The sequence below is a fragment of the Andrographis paniculata genome, unplaced genomic scaffold (genome assembly GCF_009805555.1).
Source record: "Andrographis paniculata isolate CXL003 unplaced genomic scaffold, ASM980555v1 Contig30END, whole genome shotgun sequence".
Lineage (NCBI taxonomy): Eukaryota > Viridiplantae > Streptophyta > Magnoliopsida > Lamiales > Acanthaceae > Andrographis > Andrographis paniculata.
The window spans coordinates 3,185,317-3,209,376 of NW_026137563.1; the positions used below are offsets into that span (position 1 = coordinate 3,185,317).

The 24,060-nt window shown below is 37.1% G+C and overlaps 6 protein-coding genes across 10 annotated transcripts; 1 reads left to right on the forward strand and 5 right to left on the reverse strand.

Annotated features, from left to right (window-relative positions):
• Nucleotides 1–742: 742 nt before the first annotated feature.
• On the reverse strand, nt 743–3,156 carry LOC127246915 (pentatricopeptide repeat-containing protein At3g02650, mitochondrial-like). Its single transcript, XM_051268568.1, has 2 exons — nt 3,035–3,156; nt 743–2,808 (listed from the first exon to the last, which is right to left on the reverse strand). The coding sequence occupies exon 2, from the start codon at nt 2,753–2,755 to the stop codon at nt 953–955; it is 1,803 nt and encodes a 600-aa protein (XP_051124525.1). The 5' UTR covers nt 2,756–2,808; nt 3,035–3,156; the 3' UTR covers nt 743–952.
• A 1,552-nt stretch (nt 3,157–4,708) lies between these two features.
• On the forward strand, nt 4,709–6,433 carry LOC127246243 (MADS-box protein defh21-like). Its single transcript, XM_051267497.1, has 6 exons — nt 4,709–4,896; nt 5,447–5,531; nt 5,643–5,807; nt 5,908–5,949; nt 6,051–6,092; nt 6,163–6,433. Exons 1-6 carry the CDS (start codon nt 4,709–4,711, stop codon nt 6,409–6,411), a joined length of 771 nt encoding a protein of 256 aa, XP_051123454.1. The 3' UTR covers nt 6,412–6,433.
• Nucleotides 6,434–6,878: 445 nt separating this feature from the next.
• Nucleotides 6,879–11,841, reverse strand: LOC127246239 (NAD kinase 2, chloroplastic-like). Of its 4 annotated transcripts, none has more exons than XM_051267491.1 (9): nt 11,359–11,832; nt 9,896–10,899; nt 8,988–9,837; nt 8,520–8,641; nt 8,266–8,443; nt 7,956–8,180; nt 7,716–7,790; nt 7,358–7,459; nt 6,879–7,283 (listed from the first exon to the last, which is right to left on the reverse strand). In XM_051267491.1, the coding sequence occupies exons 1-9, from the start codon at nt 11,623–11,625 to the stop codon at nt 7,080–7,082; spliced, it is 3,027 nt and encodes a 1,008-aa protein (XP_051123448.1). In that variant the 5' UTR covers nt 11,626–11,832; the 3' UTR covers nt 6,879–7,079. The 4 variants fall into 4 exon arrangements, with proteins under 4 accessions (XP_051123448.1, XP_051123450.1, XP_051123449.1 ...); XM_051267493.1 differs by having other exon boundaries at nt 8,988–9,829; nt 9,933–10,899; nt 11,359–11,831; XM_051267492.1 differs by having other exon boundaries at nt 8,266–8,407; nt 11,359–11,831.
• Nucleotides 11,842–11,905: 64 nt separating this feature from the next.
• LOC127246240 (uncharacterized) lies at nt 11,906–15,471 on the reverse strand. Its single transcript, XM_051267495.1, has 7 exons — nt 13,731–15,471; nt 13,412–13,467; nt 12,989–13,261; nt 12,669–12,905; nt 12,473–12,592; nt 12,185–12,313; nt 11,906–12,101 (listed from the first exon to the last, which is right to left on the reverse strand). Exons 1-7 carry the CDS (start codon nt 15,412–15,414, stop codon nt 12,084–12,086), a joined length of 2,517 nt encoding a protein of 838 aa, XP_051123452.1. The 5' UTR covers nt 15,415–15,471; the 3' UTR covers nt 11,906–12,083.
• Nucleotides 15,472–15,627: 156 nt separating this feature from the next.
• Nucleotides 15,628–17,692, reverse strand: LOC127246242 (probable receptor-like protein kinase At1g11050). The gene is made up of 2 exons (XM_051267496.1): nt 17,120–17,692; nt 15,628–17,035 (listed from the first exon to the last, which is right to left on the reverse strand). Exons 1-2 carry the CDS (start codon nt 17,577–17,579, stop codon nt 15,744–15,746), a joined length of 1,752 nt encoding a protein of 583 aa, XP_051123453.1. The 5' UTR covers nt 17,580–17,692; the 3' UTR covers nt 15,628–15,743.
• A 1,082-nt stretch (nt 17,693–18,774) lies between these two features.
• Nucleotides 18,775–21,742, reverse strand: LOC127246843 (amino acid permease 3-like). Of its 2 annotated transcripts, none has more exons than XM_051268442.1 (6): nt 21,590–21,742; nt 20,660–20,771; nt 20,325–20,558; nt 20,125–20,218; nt 19,670–20,042; nt 18,775–19,574 (listed from the first exon to the last, which is right to left on the reverse strand). In XM_051268442.1, exons 1-6 carry the CDS (start codon nt 21,593–21,595, stop codon nt 18,921–18,923), a joined length of 1,473 nt encoding a protein of 490 aa, XP_051124399.1. In that variant the 5' UTR covers nt 21,596–21,742; the 3' UTR covers nt 18,775–18,920. The 2 variants fall into 2 exon arrangements, with proteins under 2 accessions (XP_051124399.1, XP_051124400.1); XM_051268443.1 differs by lacking the exon at nt 21,590–21,742 and adding an exon at nt 21,157–21,175.
• Between the last annotated feature and the right edge of the window lie 2,318 nt (nt 21,743–24,060).

Sequence of the window (24,060 nt, forward strand, 5' to 3'; positions counted from 1 at the left end):
CTACAAATATTTATAATTTTATTTTAATAAATAATAATTAATTTATTATTGATTTTTTAATTTATTCAATTATGTTTTTTTTTTTTTTAATATTGATATATTTTTCATAATAATTTTATTTTACTATTATAATATATTATATATATAAAAATAAAAATAAAAACCCAACAACAACCACATGGGCCTGGATCTTAATGTGGGCTCATCTGAGATCAGCAATTATAATAAACCAATTATAATAAGGCTAATGAATTTGTGTTTCTTGTATACATTTGGAGAAGGTTACACTATCTATCAGAAATGTCTCTATTAGGACAATGTGAATCCTTTACATTCTCCTCTTCTTCCTGAACGATGTAAATTTTTATTTATTGGTTGTCAATTCAAAACCTATATTGCCAAGTGCATAACGCACTAAATTCAAAACAGTGAAATAAAAATTACCGTAGGTATGAACTAGAATAAGCCAACTGAATCAACTAAACATACAAAAAAAAATAAAAATATCAAGATGATGTTCACAAAATATATCATGATAATAAATAACCCAAAAAAAAACAAAAACACTGCTTGTAAATCTAATATTGCAATGTTCAAACAGAGTTCTAGAAAAAATTGAAATTAAGCAGTGAAAAAAATTCAGACACAAGCAAGACATTGTGCAGATTCCAACATTTTTAAAATTTATTATTTCTACAATCTACAAAAACAGTTTTAAGTAAAAAAACAAAACAAGAACATATTACTCCAAATTCCAAATTATACCCCAAAAAAAAGGGAAAAAAAAAAACAAACGCAGACGATCAATCTATAGAATCGGCAGCAGTGTCAATTTCAAGAGTCAATACCTCCAAGAACTTGCATCAAAGAAACAATGTTAACAAAAACAGAAAGAACCGTGCCTGACTGCTTGATGATGCCACTAGCTTAAAGATGGGAATTTTGTTGTAATCTACGAATGGGAAGATGTTTCGACAGTTGTTTCTTGATCCAACTCCTTGACAGCCTTTATAAGAGCCTTTGTTCTACCATTAAGAATCAAACCGTCCTTCTCCATCTGTTCTTCCAGCATTTCAGCAGTTTTCCAATCCGTAGCCTTCATGCAAAGAGATTTGATCAGTTTATTGTACTCATCGTGCAATGGACTAACCCCATACGCCTTCATCTGCTTCAACAAATTGACAGCCTTGTCAAACTGTTCAAGCTTGCAGAACCCTCGAATGAGTGAATGAAATGTGACGCGACTCAGTTTGGAGTGGCTCCGTTTGGCTTCCTTGAATATCTTGCACGCTTCCCCCATTTCGGCAACCCTTACATAACCACTTATAATCACACTATACGTGTACACATCCGGCTTTAAACCTCTTTTCTGCATCAAAGTTTTCAAATTCATGGCTTCCACAACATCCCCTGATTTAGCAAGCCCATTAATCACAAAGTTGAATACATCATTTCCGGGAGGGGGGCCAGATTCAATCATCTCATGAAGTAACTTTTTTGCCCTGTCAACATCTTCGATCCAACACAGCTTCTTTATGACACTTGAAAAGGGCTTAATTGCATACATCCGATCTTCCACCGAATAGTCATTCAACATCTCCAGAGCCAAGGACACGGTTTCTTTATTCAACTCCTTATTTCTTTCCTTGTCATCTCCTTCACCACATTTCTCAATTCTACCAAGAGATCGAATCAGAAATGTGACAGTTGATGGAGGCGGGCTAATATTCTTGTCCTTTGCATACACATAAACCATATGTGCATCTTTTGATCTTCCTCCTCTGCAGAAATAAGAAATTATATTCCCGACTTTCTCTGCATCAGGCAAATCGCCTGCACTCAGCATCTTTTCACAAACTGAGCAAGCCCAGTCGTAAAAGGACCTTTTGCATAGAGCTTCGATAGTCAAATAATATGTATCAGCATTTCGGTGACAACCAAACTCCTCAAACTTATTGAACACCTCAAAGGCTGCTTTCCCCTTCCCTAACCTCGAAAGTTCACTGATTAATTCATTTAACATCTTCGTGCTCACCAACCCTGCCGCCTTCTCCCCTATCTCCTTGATCAAATCCCACAATGCATATACTTGCATTTTCCTGTTCTCCACACATATAGCACTAATCAAAGCATCCACCATTGATGCAGTCAATTCATACCCAGGCTTCTTCATTACCCACCTAAAAAAACTAATCAAATTCTCCCCAGCAATATATGGAGTATTAAGCACTCTCAAAACAAGATTTTCATCCACAACCAAATCCATTCTTTCAAAATCAGCTTCTAAAGAATCCCTAGCAGTGCCACGACTCTGAAGCGAAGACAACAAATTTTCTACCTTTTCTGGATCATTCTCCATTTCTACGCCAGTACGCTCATCCACTATAACATCAGATTCCAAACTTTCGCCCGTCGCAGCACCAGAAACATCAACACTCCCCACCAAATTCTCCTCAACATTATCAAAAGCAGATTCCCAACTTTCAAGTTCTGTATTTTCATTTCCATCTATCTCATTTCCCTCAGAAAGGGGAAATCCAGAAGATGCCTCATCGTAACTTTCAGCTCGATTAGATGAGAAAAAACGAAAGCTATGAAAAACATCCGAGTTTCTTGAGAAAATTGGAATACGAGTTGCAGATTCAGCAGAGGGTAATGTTACCGATCCCTGGTGACGAAGAAGCAGAGAAGGAGCCAATTCTTGCGGCCTCGTCGCTCTCCAAAGCAAAACCCGTCTCGCCAATGCTCTCCACATCCTCTCGCCGATTGACTCCAAAATCGTGCAAGAAAACCCGACAGGCAGTGCTGCTGAGGAATAAAAACGAATTTGAATTAGGGTTAGTTTAATTACAAAAAGCAAGTGCACGGTAGACTTCCCCAACCGGTTTCGAATCGATAGCCCGAACCGCCTCTTCGACAGTTTCAAACCGGCGGTTTCGGTTCGAATCGAACCGAAGCTTCTGAACCGTAAACTGCCGGAGTTTCAGCATTTTTTTTGTATTATTTAAAAAATATATATATATAGAAACCTCACCTGTTCACCGGTCGCCGCGGCGGAGAAGAAGAAGAAGGAAGAAAGATGAAAAGAAGAGGAAGAAAGGAAAGAAAGGGGAAGAAGAACGCTGGTACAGATGCAGGCAGCGGCTGTGGTGTGGGTACTGTGGATGTGTTTTATTTAGGGTAAAAATAATTTAATTGTGTATTTTATTAAAATATTATTTTAAAATTAATAAAAGAATAAACAATTATAATAATACATTAAAAAACAATATCATCATTGCATATTTATATATTTTTTTAATTAATTAAAAATATTATTTTTATGTTGTCAACATAATTCTCTATATTTTATGATTAAAAATAATAATAATAATAATAAAAATCTAAGCATTTTGATAAGTCTTATAGAACATTACTAGCAATATTATTTTCAACTAAACTAATAATTTATTGACATTCTAAAATAGCAAGTGACAGGCCTGCACTGACAAGTCCAAAATGACTTACCTTTTTTCTCATGGCATAAATTAATAATTTCGTATTGAATTATATAACATATATTATTGAAATAATTTCTTTAAGGGATGCAAATTTGATAAATCGGGAGAGGTTCACTTTTCATAATCTGACCAAATGTTTGTAGCAAAATTAGATATGTGTTCTTGTTATTGATCAAATCTTTTGGACCACAATTTATTTATTTATTTGCAGCTATACATATGCATATATAATTATAATGACCTTAAACATTAATTTATTTTCTTCTTAATGAATATAATTTAATTTTGAAGCACATAAAATTGGAGAAATCCTAATTACTAATTAAAATTGTGAGCTTATTATCATTCAACAATGGCAGTGGTATAGCAAAAATATATCATTATCACTGTCCATGACATAGACATGATAATGATCAGAGAGATCGAATTAATTAAGAAGAAGAATATAACAATATTGTTGCATTAATTCGTAATTTCCTCAAACAACTAACGACACTTAAATATCTTCAACCAATTCTCCCTTCTGTAACAAACAAATTTGCTTTTTACATCATGCTAATTAATCTGTCATTATGGATGGATATGATCATACATAATTAATTTTGTTCATTTGAATAATGGGTTCTGGAAATCCTGAATGTCAATTGCATGTACCCATTTTTGCATTCTGTTTAATTGTTTAATTTCACTATCACTCGCCATCTTGACTCAGTTATAGTAACAGGATATACATATGCATATATATATATATATATAGAGAGAGAGAGAGAGAGAGAGAGAGAGAGGGGGGGGGGGGGGGGGGGGTTATGGAAATGGTATGGAAACACAAACCGAAGAGAAACACAGACAGAAGACTAAAATGGAGGTTTAACCATGAATAGAAATAACATATAACAACCCTAACACAAGCATTTCTGTCTATACAAACCCTAAAATATATATCTCCTAAACACAAGACAATACGAGCACTGAAGATTGAAGAAGAACAAGGTATGGTAATTAAACTTGCCCACCATTGCTAATTCAATTCAATTATTCCCTCTTGTAAATATTTCCTAGTTATGAATTTATCTCTTGGATATGTTCATAACAAAGATAAAATTCATAGTTTTCTTCTGTTGGCCTCTTAAAGCTCTTTATATATATATATATATATATATATATATATATTGTTGAACAGGATTATTACTTAAAAGATCATTATCGAAATGGGAAGAGGGAAAGTAGAGATCAAAATGATCGAAAACAAAACAAGCAGACAGGTGACATTTTCGAAACGAAGAGCTGGTCTGATGAAGAAAACCCATGAGCTTTCTGTTCTTTGTGATGCCCAAATTGGACTCATTGTCTTCTCCAGCAAAGGCAGGCTCACTGAGTACTGCACCCCTCCATTAACGTAATCAAGTTTCAATTTTTAATTAATTTTATCTTTGATAGGTTGTTCATGATTTGTTGAATTAAGCTTTGGTTGGAGAGGAATCCCTCGATGTGCATGCTTTTTATGTGGTCCAATCTTAATTAATTATGTCTGAAAGCTCGCAACACTCATCGGTTCATACAGAACTTTCAGCAAATAATTAATTAATTAATTTGCTCTTTCCATTTCATTGAGTCGTATAAATTTTGATGAAGGTTTTTAACTGCTCTATTTCCGGAAGTTTGTTTATTGGCCATCACTTTCTCATTGACCTCAAATTTTTTTTGGATTAGCCTTTCGAAAAGGTTCCCACATAGTTAATTTGGAGTTTGTTTTTTTGTTATTTCAATAGGAAATCAATACTATTTACCTGTATATTTTAAAATTTAAATAAAAATTCAAATCATTTTAAGATCAATTTCGAACCACAACTAAATAATCGTCATGGCTGAATTAACTCATTTCTTTAGTTTGTTTCTTCTGCCTTTTTTGCCATAACTAGTGCTTGAATTGTGTGATATCCTCATAGAATGAATCAGATTATAGAGAGGTATGTTAAGGCCAGGCCAAATGTTTCGATACCCGATCACATAGGACCAGCTCCATACATTAATGTAAGCACAATCTACAGTTAATCTCCATATTATAACTCCTTGACTGATTATAATGGCGTCAAAAAACACTTTGAATCCGTTGAATCATCGCGGTTAATTGTTCGCCCACAGGAGCAAGTTCAAAGGGAGTTGATGCGAATGAAGAGCGAAACTCTAAATCTTCAGTTAAGCCTTCAGAGATATAAGGGGGATGATTTGAGCAATGTATGTTTTGAGGACCTAACCCAATTAGAACACCAGCTTGAGCAAGCGGTGCTTAAGGTTCGAAGCAGAAAGGTACGCGGTAATTTCCAATTAGTGGTGCTCAAAATGATCAGACATAGATACATACACATGTATTAATTAATTCAATCTGTGTTTGTCATCTGCTTTCCAGTTTCAGCTTATCCATGAGCAGCTGGAGAATCTAAAAAGAACGGTAAATCGACACAAAACCATCAATTATATCCATCTATCTATTTGTTGGTTTAGAGTTTAGAGTAGTGATTCCCTGTGGTTTTGCATCTTTGCAAAATGTAGGAGATACTGCTGGAGAAAGAAAATCAAGAAATGTACCACTGGGTATACAAATTAAATTATAAAAAAATCATAGGTATAATGTGATGTCTAAAGATTGTGATTATATGTGCAGCTGATGAACAATCAGATTCAGAAGCAAGCAGAAATGGAAAATCAGCAGCAGCAGCAAGTGATGACAGAACTTAAGTTAGTAGAACAACAACCATTGTCAAACCAGTTCCTGTTCTATGGAGAGGATCTTCAGCTTGGAACTCAAATACCTCTTCAGACACAAACATACCATCTCCAGCCTACCCATCCTAACCTCCAAGACTCTACTCTACAATCAGCTCCCATGGGTACGTACATATGCACTTCATAAAAAACTTGACAATATGCATATAATGCTTGATAAGAGCATATGTATTCTATGCAAAATACTATTGTACTGTAGATACTAATGACATGTTTAATGTGATTTTGCAGAGTGAATAGAGGCCATGGCCAATGACTATATAAGGAAGAATTTGCATATTATTACAGCAAACAAAATACATAGTAGCTAATTGCTAGTACATATTTCACTATTATGTTTTATACTGTTCTTCACAGTAGTTTTAGGCTAACTGCACGGCCGTAAGCACTTTGATCCTAAAGACATTCTTCGGGTTACAGTTAATGTAATTGGATCAATGACAAATGGCATGATCAAATTTCTAGCATCAACAATGTTTGTTTCCTCAAAATATTAGTATAATTGTGCAAGGGTAACGCATGTATACTGAATGTAATGAATGATATCGGCCCAGAAAATGCATAAATGAAATAGCAAGTACAGCAAAGCAAAGCTAGCCCAAACAAGATTTTATCTTATCTGCACCATTAAACAAATCTCAAAGAGGAAGGATATAATTTATAGATATACAACTTATGTTAGAAGTAACTATGTAAACCTTTTGGATGTAAACTGTATAGATTGCATTGATTAGGACAAAAAAATAATAATAAAGAGATGTGTTCGTTTTATGTTGTATTATTAACAGTCTGGATTCAAAGGGCTTTCTGATCAAGTCTTTCATTCCAATTCAAGCATCGAATCAAACTACGAAACCAATCACCTGTTTGGTCAGACTTGTTGACTGTTGGGAGCGGATGTTGGCTCATGGATATCCGAACAGAATCTCCTCTCGAGAGTTGCTGCCTTCTCTTCCCATCGAAGGACACCCACGCATTGCTTCGTGCATTTTCTGGAATCTGTAAAATGAATGTTGGAGAAGTTATTTGGGTTGTACTATTTCTTGAAGGGCAGAACAGAACAAAACAGATACCTTTAATTCAAGCCGAGCAGAATCTGGAAGTATGACTGGTCTGAATGATAGAGAATGAGGACAGATTGGAGTAAACAACATACATGGAACATTTGGGTGTACCTGCATATAGAAAAGTGGAAACAAGAAACAACAAAAGTTCACACCATTTTACAATATGTCTACTTCTAAACATGGTAGGTGCATCAAATAATATATTGCAACATTTAAATGGAGTCTGCCACACAAACGTATGCAAATCTAAGACTCACCATTTTGCTTTATGTATATCCAACCCAACACTTAGAGACACTTCCTATTTAAATTTTCAAGAACCTCAGATAAAAAAAAAAAAATTATCTCCGAAGCAGCAACTTACCATTGAACCACCGGCGGCTGTGGAATAAGCAGTGCTTCCAGTGGGAGTAGCAATTATGACGCCATCACCTTGTACCTGTCCGAAAAATAATTGCTTATTTTAGACCAAAATAGAGTGCTTGAGCTTGACTCTAAGGTTTTGAAAATAATAGTTGTCTTGATAGTATGTATTTAACCTCCTAATATCTTTGAACTTCAATGCATAACCTTTAAGCACACAATTCATGGTAACCCACCATACCTTTGTTATGAGGCGGTCATGATCATAACATTCTATTTTTGAAAGATATGGGTTAGAACCACGATCAACAACAACTTCATTGAGGACGCTAAATATCTTGCCAGGCACTGCTTTCCCATTTCTGAATATTTCACAGTGGAGACGCATTCTAAGAGTAACATAAATTCCATCAATGGTGTAGTTCCCATGAATCACTTGTCTTAGATCTTTCCTATAATCATCAAACTAAAGTTCAAAGTACGGGAATCAGAAAGAAGTGTTTCTCATAAGCTTGCAAAATCATCATCAAAGATTGAGATCAGGGACATACAGTATGTGAGGTGAGAAACCCTAGGGATCCAAGATTAAACGAAACAACAGGAGGAACAGCACCTCGAAACAACTTTGATGCATGAAGTATGACCCCATCTCCCCCCAAGCAAGCTACAAGATCAACTCTCTGATGAAGGTCACTGCAATTGCAATGGGATGGAAGGAGGCAAGAAAGCCTCCAGATCAAAAAATAAAGCATCCAATCAAAATAACAATAATAGAGATAAAAATCAATGCCAGAAGTTTGAGCACCTTGTATCTTGAGTATAGAATGTCTGCACAAAACCAAATCCTGATATCCTAGAAAAGACATCATGAACCTCTGGTTCAACAAGAACATTCATCTTCTCATGGAAATACAGGAAAGAAGCAACCTGGTATAAAGGTGGAAACAACTGTCACATTGATTGAATTAATATTTGAGGATTTGCAAGATAAAATGAAATGAAATCAAAATACCAATGGAGGGAGAAAATACCTATAAATGTATAAGAATCACATAAAGAGCAGATATTGATGTTGCAACTATAATGCCTTTGCTAAAATTTATATAAAAAATTAAATAACATGCTCATAAAACTGGAACAAAGAGACAGTGAGTAACAAACTCAAGTGGATAATGCCAGTGCACAGGATAAAAGAAAGTTTAATTAGTGCATGGAAAACTTTAAGTATGTCTAAGCATAGCTGGGGAGGATGCTCTAACCAAAGGATACAGACCTGTTTAGCTTCTTCCATGACCTCTTCGCCCAGTTTCTTCAATAACAACACAGTCCTTGGGGTAGTTTTCCACAAAAGCAGCTGCTGCTGAGTGCTGGGATGACTGAATGCCAAGGAAGATTCTCTTACCTTTGCTCTAGTGCAAGAAAATCCATCAGTTCTAACTAAGAACATCTCTGCTTTCTTTCTAGACTGGACTCGTACAACGCCAGTTTTTGAAGCACACATATCTCCTTCCATCATTTCCAAGCTTTCATCATCTGAAGAGAGGTAGCTTTCAGCATCACTTTCACTCTGCCCAGTAACCATAACAGAAATGGCACTCTCCTTTGGGTCATTCCTTGTGTCTGTAGAACTGTTTTTCAATCTCGTTTCAAGCGCCCCACCACTGGCTTTATCTATACGAGGAACAGGACTAAAGAGAACACTAGGATCTGGATATGAACAGTTTGTGACAGCCTTGATCTGACCCCTTGAGGATGATTTAACATTGCCATCCACCAATTTGTTTATAATCTTCTCTTCACTGGGACCTAATCCAGAGTGAGCTTCTTTGTTTGAGAGAGATCCATTTTCCTCAGCAGATGACATATCCAATCTTTTCTGCCCATAACCAAAGAATGTTTGAGGTGAAAAGCTTTTGTTCGTGAAAAACCTTGACATTTCTTTTCTAGATAAAACATCTGAAGGAGGTAGTTGAGACTCCAGTGGTTTCACATCTTCCCACAAGTCAATAGTTGATTTCACTCCACCTTCCTCATTGCTTGCTTTGGTATTCTCAGCTCCTTCAGTGTTTTGAGATTGATATGTCGTGGATGGAGGATCTCGATTCTTAGATGGTCCTGCAGAACTATAAGACACATCAGATTATTGAAATACTAAAAATTTTTCATTACGAGAAAAATTACCATCTAAAAGGCTTGTTTGTAAAACCAGAATCTTCACCTTCTTGAACATCGTGAGCTCTGAGATCAGTAGCACTGGCTTGCTTTCCAGTAGCTGCAATCTGATCTACATACTGCCTCCACCTAAAGATCATAGAATAGGTCCTCCGTTTTCCTTCCTTGCTGTGTACATAGATGGGCTTTTTACTCGAATCGGCCACTATAGCTGCAAATTGAGCAATTTGCTCCAATGAAGGTACATCACCAGCTTCAATTGGAAGTTTAATGAGTTCAATTTTCCCAGAAGAAACAGCTTCGTGTACAGCAGTTTCATAAAAAATATCTTTTACAAACTCTGATCTCAGATCTACAATAGTTCTGAATCCTTTCTCCAGAAGCCACTTCAAACCTTCTTCTGTCACCTGTCCGCCCTTCCAAAAAGCAATCTCCATGTTTTCTGAGTGTGCCCCCTCTCCTCTCGAGGAGGACAAAAGAATAGGACCCCAGTTAGCAAACAGTGTATGGCAAGGATGATCATCCCCTCGTGGGAACCCAGAATCACAGCATACATTTTTTAACCTTTGCAACTTCCTCCAAACATTTAAGCTCTGTTCATCACCAGGTGTCAAAGAAGACTCTAGGGCAACATGTAAAGTCTCACAATAACTTTTCATCTCAGATTGGAAAGTAGCAAGGGGCGGAAGGTTATCATTCGTGATAGTAGTAGCATTTAAGTCTTGGAATGAATTCATGATGGAAGATCGTCCAGAAAGGACATCCTCCCTTCCCTTGTCAAGAAGGCAAACCATGCATCCAAGAACATAAACTATTTTCTCCTCTAGCAACCTTTTACCCTCTGATGACATTCCATTCGAAACACCAGATTTCCCAGTAACTGGATAGTGCAATGCAGCCATTAACGCATTATGAAACTGTTCTGCTGCCCTGAATATTCTACAGTAAGCCTCGACTTCAGCAATGTCCCCAGGAAGTGGCCCAACCCATGGCAAATGGAATGAATCCGCTTTCTTCATTTCACCATGAAGGAAAAGAAATAAAAGAAAAAATACCTCAATCTTTAGTGCATACAAATAGCAATGAACGTCCTAGGCTATTAGAAACAATGATCAAAATTACCAAATTCATAATCCATCAAATATCATTCAACATGCAAGAAATCTTAGAAATGGCAGCATAATGCTTCTGTTTGTGCAAGCAATCGAACGCAAAAACATGAAACCATTTCAGAAACCAAAAGTACTTTCAATCTGAAGCTATATATGATCAAGGCATTTTCATAGGGAATAAGTCGGTTGATTGCAGTTGATCAGAATTGTCGATCTAATTGCTTCAATTAATCAATTCCTAAAATAAATTAAACAAATAATCTATTAATTCAGCAAATCATTGCACTCATCGAACCCTAATAGCAGCATTTTCAAAAACCCTGTGCATACACTATATATATAAAAAAAAAAAAAAGTGACCTGAGAATCTAGACCGATGTCCATTGACAAGGAGCTGGACAACTGAGCAACGGCAATTCCCGAACGGCGGCATCCCACTTCTAGCCATCCTTTCTTCTTCCACTTTTGGAACAAAAAATCGAATTCTGCCCCGGAAATTTTGACACAGCTGCGCCGCCGGCAAAAAGACGCGGCTCCAGCGGGTCTACTGGCGTAATATCGGCGCCGGCAATTGTTGCAACTATTCGAAAAATAATAACTCGGTGATGTCGCCATACCACCCACCATCGATCACAATAATTGAATCAGTGATGTCCTTTCCTTTCCATGGATGGAAAGACGAATAAACCTAGCTTATATCTAGGTTTAAACGGCCAATCCGCATGGAACAAACAAACGATTCCGGAATATTTGGTAGGCGAATAATCCACTTACGATTCGTGGATGCCGCCGATCGAGCAACCGAGGAAGAAGAAGTCGTAGAAGGGAAAACAGAACACATTGGGACACTCACAGAAGATTATTATTATGTAATAAATTCGGATTAATGAGAGAAACGATTTTCGGGCCAACGGTAGCTGAACCTCATTATTCTATTATTATTATTATTATACATCTAAACATTATATACAATATTTTTTAATTACTCCATTGAATATTAAAATACAGTTTTTTTACAAATCTTCTTCATCATTCAACCAATATCAACGACGGGAGCAACCAGGACATCTGTTCCCAAGAACCTGTTAAACTCCATGGTAAACCTGATCAAGTTTCGAAGAAATTTAATTATATCAGATAGCATTCAAATCATCATCAGAGAGACAGGTGAATTCATTGATCTTACCTTGAATGTTTTGTTAGCTTGTCCTACAAAGAGCTTCTCCTGCTGATACAGTAGAGCTGTTACTGCAGAATTGCAGGCAATAGAGCCAACAGGTGTTACTTCCAAGCCATCTCTGTGTTCTGATATTTCCTACACAACAAAGAAGATGATCGTCAAAACTTCTAAATAATTTACCATAAGATACAATCAAGAACTCGACCGGTTACTATTCATCAGATGATAATTCAAACATAAGTTTTGAATTATTTGAGAAGCATAATTTGCAGATTACATTGAATGTAACTCTACCTGTAAAGTAATCGTCTTGTCCCAGCCCCCGCTAAATAGCCATTTCCCCTTCTTGCTGATCGAGAACACGGCCCCTTTGTGAGTTTGTGTCGACTTCAGAAGTAAATCATTACGCCATATCTGAAGAGAAGGGAGACTTATCAGCAATTCTTGTCGACAACTAGAGATCAGTTCAGTGAAATGGTAAAATGTTTACCTTTATGCAGCCATTATCATGACCAACATATAACTCAGAGTGCTCGGCAGAAAGACACGAAACAGGTAACATACTTTCAGTTTTGTCCTCCCCCAGCACCGCCAAAGGAGCATGATCACTGAGAGACCACAGGCGTACGGTACCATCCCAGCTACCGCTATAAAGAACACCATCACAAACGACGAGGGATGAAACAACTGATTTGTGGCCACCCATAGCACACGACATGGTGTAATCCTGAACAGGAGAAGAAAATCGATTTCAGGGCATGCATTATATAATAATAAAGATATAAAATAGGGAATGAATGAAGAGTAGACCTGCAGCGACCACGCTTTTACTAATTTGTCTCCACTTCCGGTATACAGATATTCCATTCCAGAAACAGCCATTGCATGAATACCACTATAGCGCCAGTCCTTCTGCTCGTGCAACTTTCTTATAGGCATTTCGGAAAATGGAAAACTGGCCTTCCAAATGCATATAACGCCGGCTCCATCACCACTTATGCACAGTGGCTGTTCTCCATCTACAGCAACAACAGCCATAACTCGATGCTCGTGGCCTTTGAGTGATTGCACTTGTTTGAAATCCTGAGGGCCAGTAAATGGGTAAAGATTATTGACAAAACAAACTTAAGCCTTAGTTAATATATGGCCTCGGCCAAAGTTTAGAGTATAAAAATGTATAGAATATGGTGCGTGCAAACCAATTCTACGAAGGCGTTGTTGCAAAATGTTTACCTGAAGAGACCAAACTTTGACTGTCTTGTCATAAGAAGAGCTGAAAACGAAGCCCCCTGTAAAAAGAAATAGGTCGATAATGATGCTAATGATAAATTAATGTATTCGTAACTTCGAGGTTACAATTTGAACCATCAATGGGCCAACAATACCGTAAAACATCAAAAGTCAAACTCCGTGCACTCCTATCGCATAAATATGGGAAGATAGACAATGCCTAGATCACGGATAAATTTGATGGTAAAACTCGAACACTGAATTAATGCACAATACTAACATACGAGCAGTAATAAAAAGATAAAAGGTTGCAATTCAATACCTGCAACAGCTAATCCTGTGACACAATCAAGGTGACCTTTCATCTCTACATATTTGAAATGGCCACCTGAAACAGCGGCCGTAATATCTCTCTCACGACTCAATTCAACATCAGCTTGGTCATTTTCACTTCTTCCCATCAATTCTTTGCCACTTTTTCCATCTATCTGACTGAACTTTGCCAGCACAAAGTTGCTTGAGTTTTCCTTTGTCAGTTCCCGATTTAAGTGGAGTATATTACAATACTTTGCGTCTTTGACAACTAATTCCTTTAGGGTCTTCCAAAGTTCAGTTATAGCAGGCCGATTTTCAGGTTCAAACTCCAGACATCTGCACAAAACCTCCCCTAAAGAAGCATTTTCGTCGCCCAGCCTACTTTCCAGTAGCATCGCAACTTTCTCCATCCAACCCGTGTAAAAATCAGGAATTCCATCTTTTATAGTACTAATACTACCAACAAAATTTATGTAAGATCCCAACTCTTCCACAAAAGAACTTCCAACAATCAGCCAAACTAGCAAACAGGCTAACGACCACACATCCGAAGCACAGCCAATTTCATATTTCGATTTATCCCTATCCAAAACAATCCCTTCTTTTACATGGAACTGTAACAACATCTGAGGACAAATGAAGGCGAGATTTTCATCTAAAACACTATTTTTCAAACCAACTTCCATATCTTTGTGAGCATTTAGCATAACCATACTTACCCTCCTGCCTGTATGGAAAATCTCGCATAAGTCAATAGTTATGCGGCCAAAATCATTGAAACTTAAACAATCAACACTCAACAAACCAACAACTACCCCTTCCAAATGCAAGTGGCTCAAATTTTCACAAGCCTCCATTCCAAGCATTGCAAAACCACGCATTTCATCACTGCTCAACCCTTCATCTTCATCACTCTTTTTCTTAAGGATAAATTCACTCAAATTAGGCTTAGTGAACTTCTTGCAGACCATATAAAAACACTTGTTACTCCCGTTGTACCATAATCCATACACCTTTCCCACGTTACTTACTCCATTAGTAGCATTTAAGATAACTCTCAATTCATCTCTTTTTTCTTCTTTCATCCCGCGCAGAAGACTCACAATTTTTGACTCGTAGCTAGGGTTCAAGAAACTGATTTGTTGGTCATTCTCTACAAACATACCAATTTTGGCCAGGCCAACCTTTTCTCTCTCCTTCAAAACACACCCCACCGCATAATCGCTCTCAAATGGCTTCGAAACTTCTCCATACACTGTTTCATCATCATTCCCCAAACCCGTCTGGTCAATCAGAATGCAATCTTCCGGGAGAATCCATTTCCTCCACTTGCAATAGAACTCGTACGACCACGATTTTAAAGTCAATGGAAGCAACCCCGTCTGCTTTTCTCCATTCTCCGATGGAGATGTTCGCGAAGCAACATCTTTAACCCCTGCTCCATGGCTGCCTTGGAGAACAGACGAGAAGTGCAGGAGATCAAGGTTCTTGGGCAGGGATGAGGGGCAATTTGGGAATTTCACGAGGAGAGTGCAGACGGTACAGCGGATTGTATTGGGGAAGGGATTGGGAAGCTGTTTGAGGCAGAGCTCACAGGTAGTATGCCCACACGTCAAAACGCGCGGTATCGCGGATACGGCGTCGTATGGCTGCAGACACACCGGGCACTCCGGCGGCTCCGCCGCCTCCATGGCGCTGCGTCGAAACCTAAACCCCCTTGCGATGGAGCAGAGAGGTACTTTCCATTTTTAAACCTGACCTCTTACTATACGACAATTTATAGATTAAACAGTAATTATAAAGTCAATTTGAATTTGGTACCCAAAAAATAATCACATTTATTACATTTAAATTAGTTTCGGATTTTATTCTAGTTACCTTTTTAAACCCCACGAGTTTTTAAAATGTTATTAACGTTAATATCATAAAAAGTTAACATCTTTGATGAAAAAATCAATGTCTTTGCTTACAAGAACACAAGACAGCAAATGTCATTTACATCATACACAACATCGAACTTTCATGAAATACTGCTGCCAACGCTCGACTGCTCCATTGATCCCTTGCTCAACGTCGACATGCTGTACCCAAAAGACATCTCCAGCGGCTCATGTCTGAGCGGCGCCGGCCGCGGCGGCAGTTCCGGGACATCGATGTCGCCTTCGAGCATCCGGACAGCCTCAGCAATAGTAGGTCGAGCAGCCATCGTCACATGAGCGCATAGAATCCCGACCTGCGCGAATCTTTCCATCACTGTCTTCGGCCCTTCTTGTCTGATCGAGTCGTGGAATATCTCCTCGACTCTTCCCGATTTCAGACACTCCCAAGCCCAATCGGTGATCAGCCTCTTCCACGGCTCTGATGCATCCAGCGCCTTCCGGCTACTAATAATTTCCAAGATCAGTATCCCGAAACTATAGACGTCAGTTTTCTCAGTTAAATGTCCGTAAAGCGCATATTCAGGCGCCAAATATCCGCGCGTGCCGGCAACCCTTGTAGTGACATGAGACTCGCCACCGGCATTAACCTTAACCAACCCAAAGTCAGCCACTTTGGCCCTCATGTCCGAATCCAACAAAATGTTAGTAGCTTTAATGTCGCGATGGTACACAGCTGGATTGATCCCGTAATGTAAGTAAGCCAGCCCTTTCGCAATGTCGAGAATTATATTCTTCCGCTGTGGCCAGGACAAGTGATTCTTGCCGCCATCGACGAACAAATGATCATCGAGGCTGCCATTACACATGTAGTCATAAACGAGGAATCTTCTCTTGCCCTGAAATCTCTCGCTGCTGACGCAGAATCCCCTCAAAGACAAAAGATTTCTGTGCCTAATCTTGCTTATGATCTCAGCCTCATTAGTGAATTCGTCGTCCCCTTTCGAATCCAAATCAAGAACTTGCTTGACGGCCACTTCCGCGCCCCCCGGCAGCGTCCCTTTATAAACGATGCCGAATCCGCCTCTCCCGATCACATTCCTGTCTGAAAATCCATCCGTAGCTTGCTCTAATTCCGATATATGAAACCATTTGGCGCCAGTGTTGGGCTGAACTTTCGATTTCATAGAAACAACATAATGTTGATGCACCATTTCTTGATTCATCTTCCTACTCCATCTTCTGTAAAACAAGAACACAAAAACTGCAAGACATGCCCCCAAAAGACCGCCGAGGATGCCCGAAATCAACCTCACTTTACTACTGTTCGATCGATCGGCATTCTTATTTGCAGCTAACGGCAGACGGAGCATACAAGAAGCAACTCTCACATCCTCAGGGCCAAAATCGTTGACTATAGCAGCAGCATAGAACACTACGAAGAAGAAGCATTTTGTGGAATTAGGACCTAAAGAGACAAGGTAAGAATTGACCTTAAGCCCTGCGTCCAGACACGAACCGCAGCTAACCATCCCAGTCAGCGAATCGCTGCTGCAGGAAGATTCGAGAGGGATGTTCCTCGGAACTTTCTGATTCCAATCGTTTAATGTCGCAATCCCCGCGCAGCTCGACGGCTTGTTCGCAAACTCCCCTGTGTCGTTGAAGCATTCGCCGAAGACATCTCCCGAAATCGACAGCGGTCCGAGGCTGTCCCGAAAGTCCAGCAGGCAAGACGACGAAGTGTCCGCATCAGGCAGGTAAAACCTCGAGGTTCGATTGAGGTACTCGGCGAGCCCTATCCCTAAAACGCCCCTTAGGGTTTGGCAGCACTCCGGATGAGGCGATTGTCGGCAGGGAGAAGTGTCCCATGGAAAAGTCCCGACGTAGGTAAAATTAATAGGGCACGACGATCCTACGGAGGAGCCAAACTGAATCGCCGGCAAGACGAGGAAGAAGGAGAGAAGCGCCGCCGCCGACATTCTTGGCAATTTCAGGCAACTGCACAGAGCACACAGACAGATCTATGCTGCGATTCTACCGTTGAAGAAAATTTTTCAACCACGAAAATTCCGCGACCAAGTGAAAAAATAAATAAATAAAAATTTATTTATTAATTATTGCGACAGGCGCACATACTTGTCGACTAATCACCTTTCCAACTATAATCAATCAATCAATAAATATTTTTCGAAAGTATATAGTGCTTTTCAAGAATTAATTGAATGAGGACACGTCAGCTATAGAATTTTAAACGAATATCTTTGAATATGATCGATCGATCGATTTATATGTTGTACAACCCACAGTATTTTCTAAACAAGTGAGTGTCCTACATTGGATATATATATATATGTTGACAATTCTCTAATTTATAGTTTCATAAGAATGAAGAACAATTCTTTTTGTTACTAATTAATTTGCGTTTATCTCGAGGGATTATTTTAACATATCATTCTTAGCTTGTCGTAGAAAGTAATAGATTAACAATACTATTTTGTACATATTTGAAAATCGATTCATTTAAATTTAAATAAAAAAAATTTAGGGGGTTTTGATCTTAATCAATTAAATTAATTAGATTGAATTTAAATTATTGATTTATTTTTAATCAGACTTGTTATGGATTCTACTATTGTGTTCTAGTGCCTGTATACAATTAATTATTGCGAGGACGGAAAGGCTTACGTCATACCTCTTTACAAACACGTGCAATAATGGAGCAAAAAGTTAAAAATAAATAGTAAATAACTCTAATTATGTGTATCCTCTCCAAGTGTCCAGAGAAATTTTAATGCTCAAAAGCATAAAAGTTGGCCCATAAATCCAAATGCTTCATTATTGTAGAAATTATAATTGAAATCCAAATCTACTGCTACCCAAAATTAAATAGGTATTGGGAATTAGGTGAAACCAAGATTCAATTTTTAGATCAAATCTCCACCGTTGGATAATTGAAAGTGATAGATGGTCGGTCAATATATGCCAAATCCCAAATCGTTATTGTACCTCGAGAATCATCCAAAAAAGTTGCTACTTTCTTTGTGGGCTGGACAGCACTACAAAGACAGGTTTCAGTTGAGAAAAATAAAATAAAAATTAAAGGCCCATTTAAAACATATAAGATATAAACTATAGTTGGATTCTTGAATCACTTAAATAAATGAGATAGGGATAGGGATGAATTAAACTTGTAACCATTCAGTATCGAGTATTCTTACAGTGAAAATCCACAGACAGCCCTTTTTAGGCTTTTGTTAACACCCAACATCACATTAAAATTGAAAACTCTTCTAAATCGATGTCGATCAAAAACAAATTGATCAATAACTTGTCTTGAATGGCTTGTAAACCTTAAGATCCGACACAACTCCGGCGAAGGACCCGACGGCGGCGGCGACGGATATAACAAGACAGCTGACACTAAGGATTTGGAGACAAGTCCATTTAGCTGTCCATTTAGGAATCTTCTTCTGCGCAATGTACATCTCCACAGGGAAGTAAACTGTAAGAGGCCAGAATCCGAATGCCCCGAGGATTCCAACAACATCGTTGAAAAACGGCATGAGCATTGAAATGATCGTTGTAATAATCACGAAGATCGTTCGCCAAACGAGCCTGAAAAGATTGAGCCTGTAAGGGCGGAGACCAGGGATCGGGACCATGATCTCGGCTGTAATGAATTTGCTGTCGGGAAACCAATTGGAGGCTGTTTTTTCGATGAATGCGAAAAGGGGTTGGCAAAAGACTTGGTACGCGCCAATGAGGTGGACAACAATTGCGACATTGGCGATGTCTAGGAGCCAATAAGGATTGTAGAATCCGAATCCTGTCAGGAGGTTGCCGGGGGACAGGTCGCCGAACGCGGCGTACCCGAAGCAGCCACAGAGCATGTAGAACACTGTCGTTACAGCCACGCTAACAAACGTTGCTTTCTTCATAGTTTTGTGTTCTGACGGCGGAGATTTTATTGTGTCCTGTGGATTGATCGAACAGGGGAGATGTCAAATTCCTGTTTTTGAAATATGAACTGAACAACGTTTGAATTTATTACAATGGAGATTAAGGTTACCTGGATTTCGATCAGTACGAGGGAGTAAGAATAAGCAAAAGCTATGGCGCCAAGAGCCTGGAAGCTTCTCCAGATCTTGTCGAGTTCAGAGACTGAGCCTGAAGTTGTGACAGTGCCGACGCTGATTCCTGTTAGACTTCCCTTGATTTTGCCATTGACTGCAACTTTTCCGATTCCGAGGCCCAATCCGATGGAGGAGTAAGTGAATGACATTATTGCAGCTACGATTGAAAGCCACCATATCTGATCGAAATCAGGGATTTGGGAGAAGATTATTTCGACAACTCCGAAGGCAATCATGTAAGGATTGCTTGAAACTCTGCAGGGGCTGTTGTCCCCTTTCGTGTGGAAGCAATTCGACCTCTCAACAGCCCTGTCGATAAAAGAATAAATAATTAATTAATTAAAATTATGATTTTTATTATTACATCATAAGTTCAAAAATTCTTACTCACATCATGCTTATGGATGCAGCAATGGTGTAGCCAATGGCTACTCCGAAAAGATTCAGGTACTGAATTGCCCCGCAAACCTTAACCTGAAACCCACCTGAACGAAGCAAAATCCATGGTAAATTGGTAAATCTCAATTTCAGAAACGTACAATTAAAAGCAGATTTATTTTTATTTTTTTTTTTCAGACAAATTAAACATACCAAGATTGGATCTGACAGCGTCCATGTAAGTGTAGTTCCTCTTTCCGGTGACGGGGTCGCCGGTCCGGTAACACGTGGCGAGAAGGCAGGAAGTGTAGTACGTGACGAAGGAGAATAAGAACATGACCGCCGGTCCGGCGACCCACCCGAGCTGCGCCGTCGCCCACGCCAACGACAGCACACCTGACCCGATAACTGCAGTTATTATGTGGGCACTTGCTGTCCAAACAGTTCCTGCCAAGAACACACACGAAAACACAGGTGAGTCTTAAGAATGTATGTCGAAAGCCTAAAAGGTAAGAAGATTTATCATTGATTATACTATGATTGATTACCAGTTCTTTTGAGGCGGCCATCGTCGTCGTAACACTTGGAGACAACCTGGGAAGGGACATTGATGGAGACATCGAACACCTGCTGCTGCTTTGATCCGTTGGCTTCACTCATCTTGAATTTCGTTCCAAAAACAATAAAATTTAAGCTCAGATGTTCAAAATGTGGGCAGTTAATGCAAAAGCTGTAGATTTTTTTAATGTTTTTCCTTAAAACCAGGAACACACTTCTCAACACTTTTCTTTCTTCAAGAACCCTAATTCAATTCTCTAAGCTCCTTCAATGGAGAAGAAGATTGTTAATGAATTAGGGAATGGAGAAGCAGGGCATATATAGGAAGAGAAATGGCTTGGAAAAGGTAGGAAACTAGCCAACAACGCGTATGAACAAAATTTACCCACAAAAAAAAAATAAAAAAAAATGTCAACATCTGCAACCCCACCACCGAAGCAGGGTAGATAGATACAGATATATACAACACCATGAACAAAAATCGCACCTTCCCTCCAAAAACCCACAAAAAAAGTGGGCTTTGGGAGTTACTACACGTGTCGAATTCTCAAGAAAGCAGCCTTCGATTTGGATTAGGATTATTACCCAGTTCAAGATTGCAGAAGAAATTATGAAGAAAGAAAGGTGGGATTTTTATGAAGCCTGGATGAAAGATTTGTGTAAGAAATGGTTTGGTATGTAAGAAATTTATGGTCCCTCAAAAATGGCATGGACTGAAACAAGCTAAGGTAATGGAATGTCACTTTTGGCGTGTTATCTTTCCCATGTGTTTTCTGCACTCACTACATGAACACCAGATCTAAGCACTACGACCATCGACCCCACCAAAAAAAATATTTAAAAAAATAATAATAAAGCATAGTTCATCAAAGATATCAGCACAAAATTGAACAAGAAATTAGAGTTGTAAGTGTTCTTACTGTCATTTGTAAGGAAAGAGACGATCGATTCTCTTCAGTTCTTCCAAAACAAAACCAACACTGACTGATGAGTATAAAAAAAGTTTAATTAATTTTAGAGAGGGAGAGAGAGTGAAGAGTATATTTGTGTGTCTAAATGTGACGAACCAAGCAGCAATATATATAAGTAGAAAAAAGTGGATTTTGGGATGATATTTTTAATGTCTCTTTTAGTGAGAACCTTTGAACGGCAATAAGTTTGTCTCTCAGCCATTCTTTTTTTTTTTTTTTTTTTTTTTTTGGGGAAATGAAAAAAAATAGAGAATATGGTTCTTCATTGATGTTAATAATGGATGGATCCTTCACTCAATTAAATGGTGGTGAATATGAAGATAGCTTGTAGTTGCAGAATTATTAATTGGGATATATATATATATATATATTATTTATAATCAAGATATATTTTTGCATCGAGGGACAGCTATAAAGCTTTATGTCAATCATTAGTCAAAAAGATTAAAAAATTAGATTTCTTTTTTGGGGATTGATAGTAATATTAATTTGTCCAGAAAAATCTGGTTGATACATGTGGTTTGTGGTTATATATTTATTATTAATCTTCCCAAAAAAAAAGAAAGATTAATAATGTTTGGACATCTAGGGGATAGAGTATGAGGAATTACATAAATTTAATCAAGGATATTATAAAGAGAGAAACATGTTTTTCTCATCAAAATTAATTTCGAGTTAAAAATAAAATTATATTTAGAAAGTTTTTGAAGCTTAAAATTAAGTTATCAAGTGATATTTTTATTTTTAAAATTGATCTTGAACTTAAATATGTATGTATATATAGCCAAATTGCTTAAACTCTTCTAAATCGAATTTTGAAATTTTTTCTTATTGCCTATTTATTATATATAAGTATATATATAATAAATAAATTTTCTTACAATTAATTTCTTTTTTTTTTTTTTTTTTTAGGTAGGTCAGTGGGAGTCTCAATCTTTGACCACACCACCAATAAGAAATGCTTAAGATTCTAAAAGTTGATTATCAATAAATAGTAAATATTAGAATTGTACCTATCAAAACACTTTTATTATTAAAGAGAATAATGCATTTAGGCGTTGAACGAATTGTTTTTCAATATTCATAAAGATAAAAATAATTAATTTGTTAAAAAAAATGTATATGATTAGCTAATAACAATTAATTTGCGAGATCATACCATAAGTTTTATTTTTGAGAAAAGGGAATGCAAAAACTTTATAGACATAATAATAAGATTAAGGTTTTATTCTAATGCATATAAGTGCATGTACAAATTAATTAATTAGAACCCTTTTTCGATATGGTTGGTTATATATCTTTAAAAAATGGAGTTGTGGTGATGAAATAGTGTTAATATTATATTACATGTGAAAAATGCATGCATGGCTGCACTAATTAGTCACATGTCGAAATTTGAAAAGCCAAATCCGCAAACAAAATACATAAATATATAAATAAATCTACTTGCACTAAATTTAACACAAAAAGTAACAAATTAATTATTAACATTTGATAGATAACAATCATCTCAACTCAATCCCAAAAAGCCATAAACTTAGGGTTCAACCAACACTCTTATTATTTTTTTTTTTAAAAAAAGTAAAATACATATGAGATAGAAAATTTATAAGTATTGGGCTCTTGGTTTATATAGGCAATTTTTTATTTTTTATTTTTTTTTTGTACTATTCAACCATATTATTTTTTTAAAAAAAATATATATATAAAATATATTTTATTCTCACAAAATATCATATAATATACTCAATTTTTTACTTATTTTGAAATTTTTCAAAATTTTAAATCTTCTATTTAAACAAAGTCTTTAAGAATTTTTTTTAAATAATAAAAAATTAAACATTTGATTTGATGTTTTTTACAAATATATATATATTAATGAATAGTACCAAAACATTTTAATGTAATTTTATATATAGAACCTTGTTTACTTTCTTATACCAACCCACCACGGCATTTTGTCCTTTCAAATGCACTAAAAAGTATTGTCCCTGTAGTAATAGATAAATGATTTGTGATTATTTCAATTTATTTACGAGTTAAAATAAGTTCGACAAACGTGAACTAGCTAGCTAGTGATCATGGGTTCAAATTTTCGACGTCTCTAGATTTTCTGTCACACTTATACATGGTTTGTCAAATTTAAATTCCTACATTATTTAAAAAATAAATAAATAAAAGTTGGACAAGTTGATAACTATGAAGCAATAATTATATAAAAGTGGTGAAACTTTAGAATTATTATTATTATTATTATTATTATTATTATTATTATTATTATTGGGATAAAGAATAAATTTAGGCAATTACAGTACAAGTATATATTCTGTACGTTCCCTCTTATCTCGAGTTGGTGATTAGAACAAAGATATACGTACATGTTATTACTTTTAGGACAGTCTTTTCTTTTTTCTTTTTTT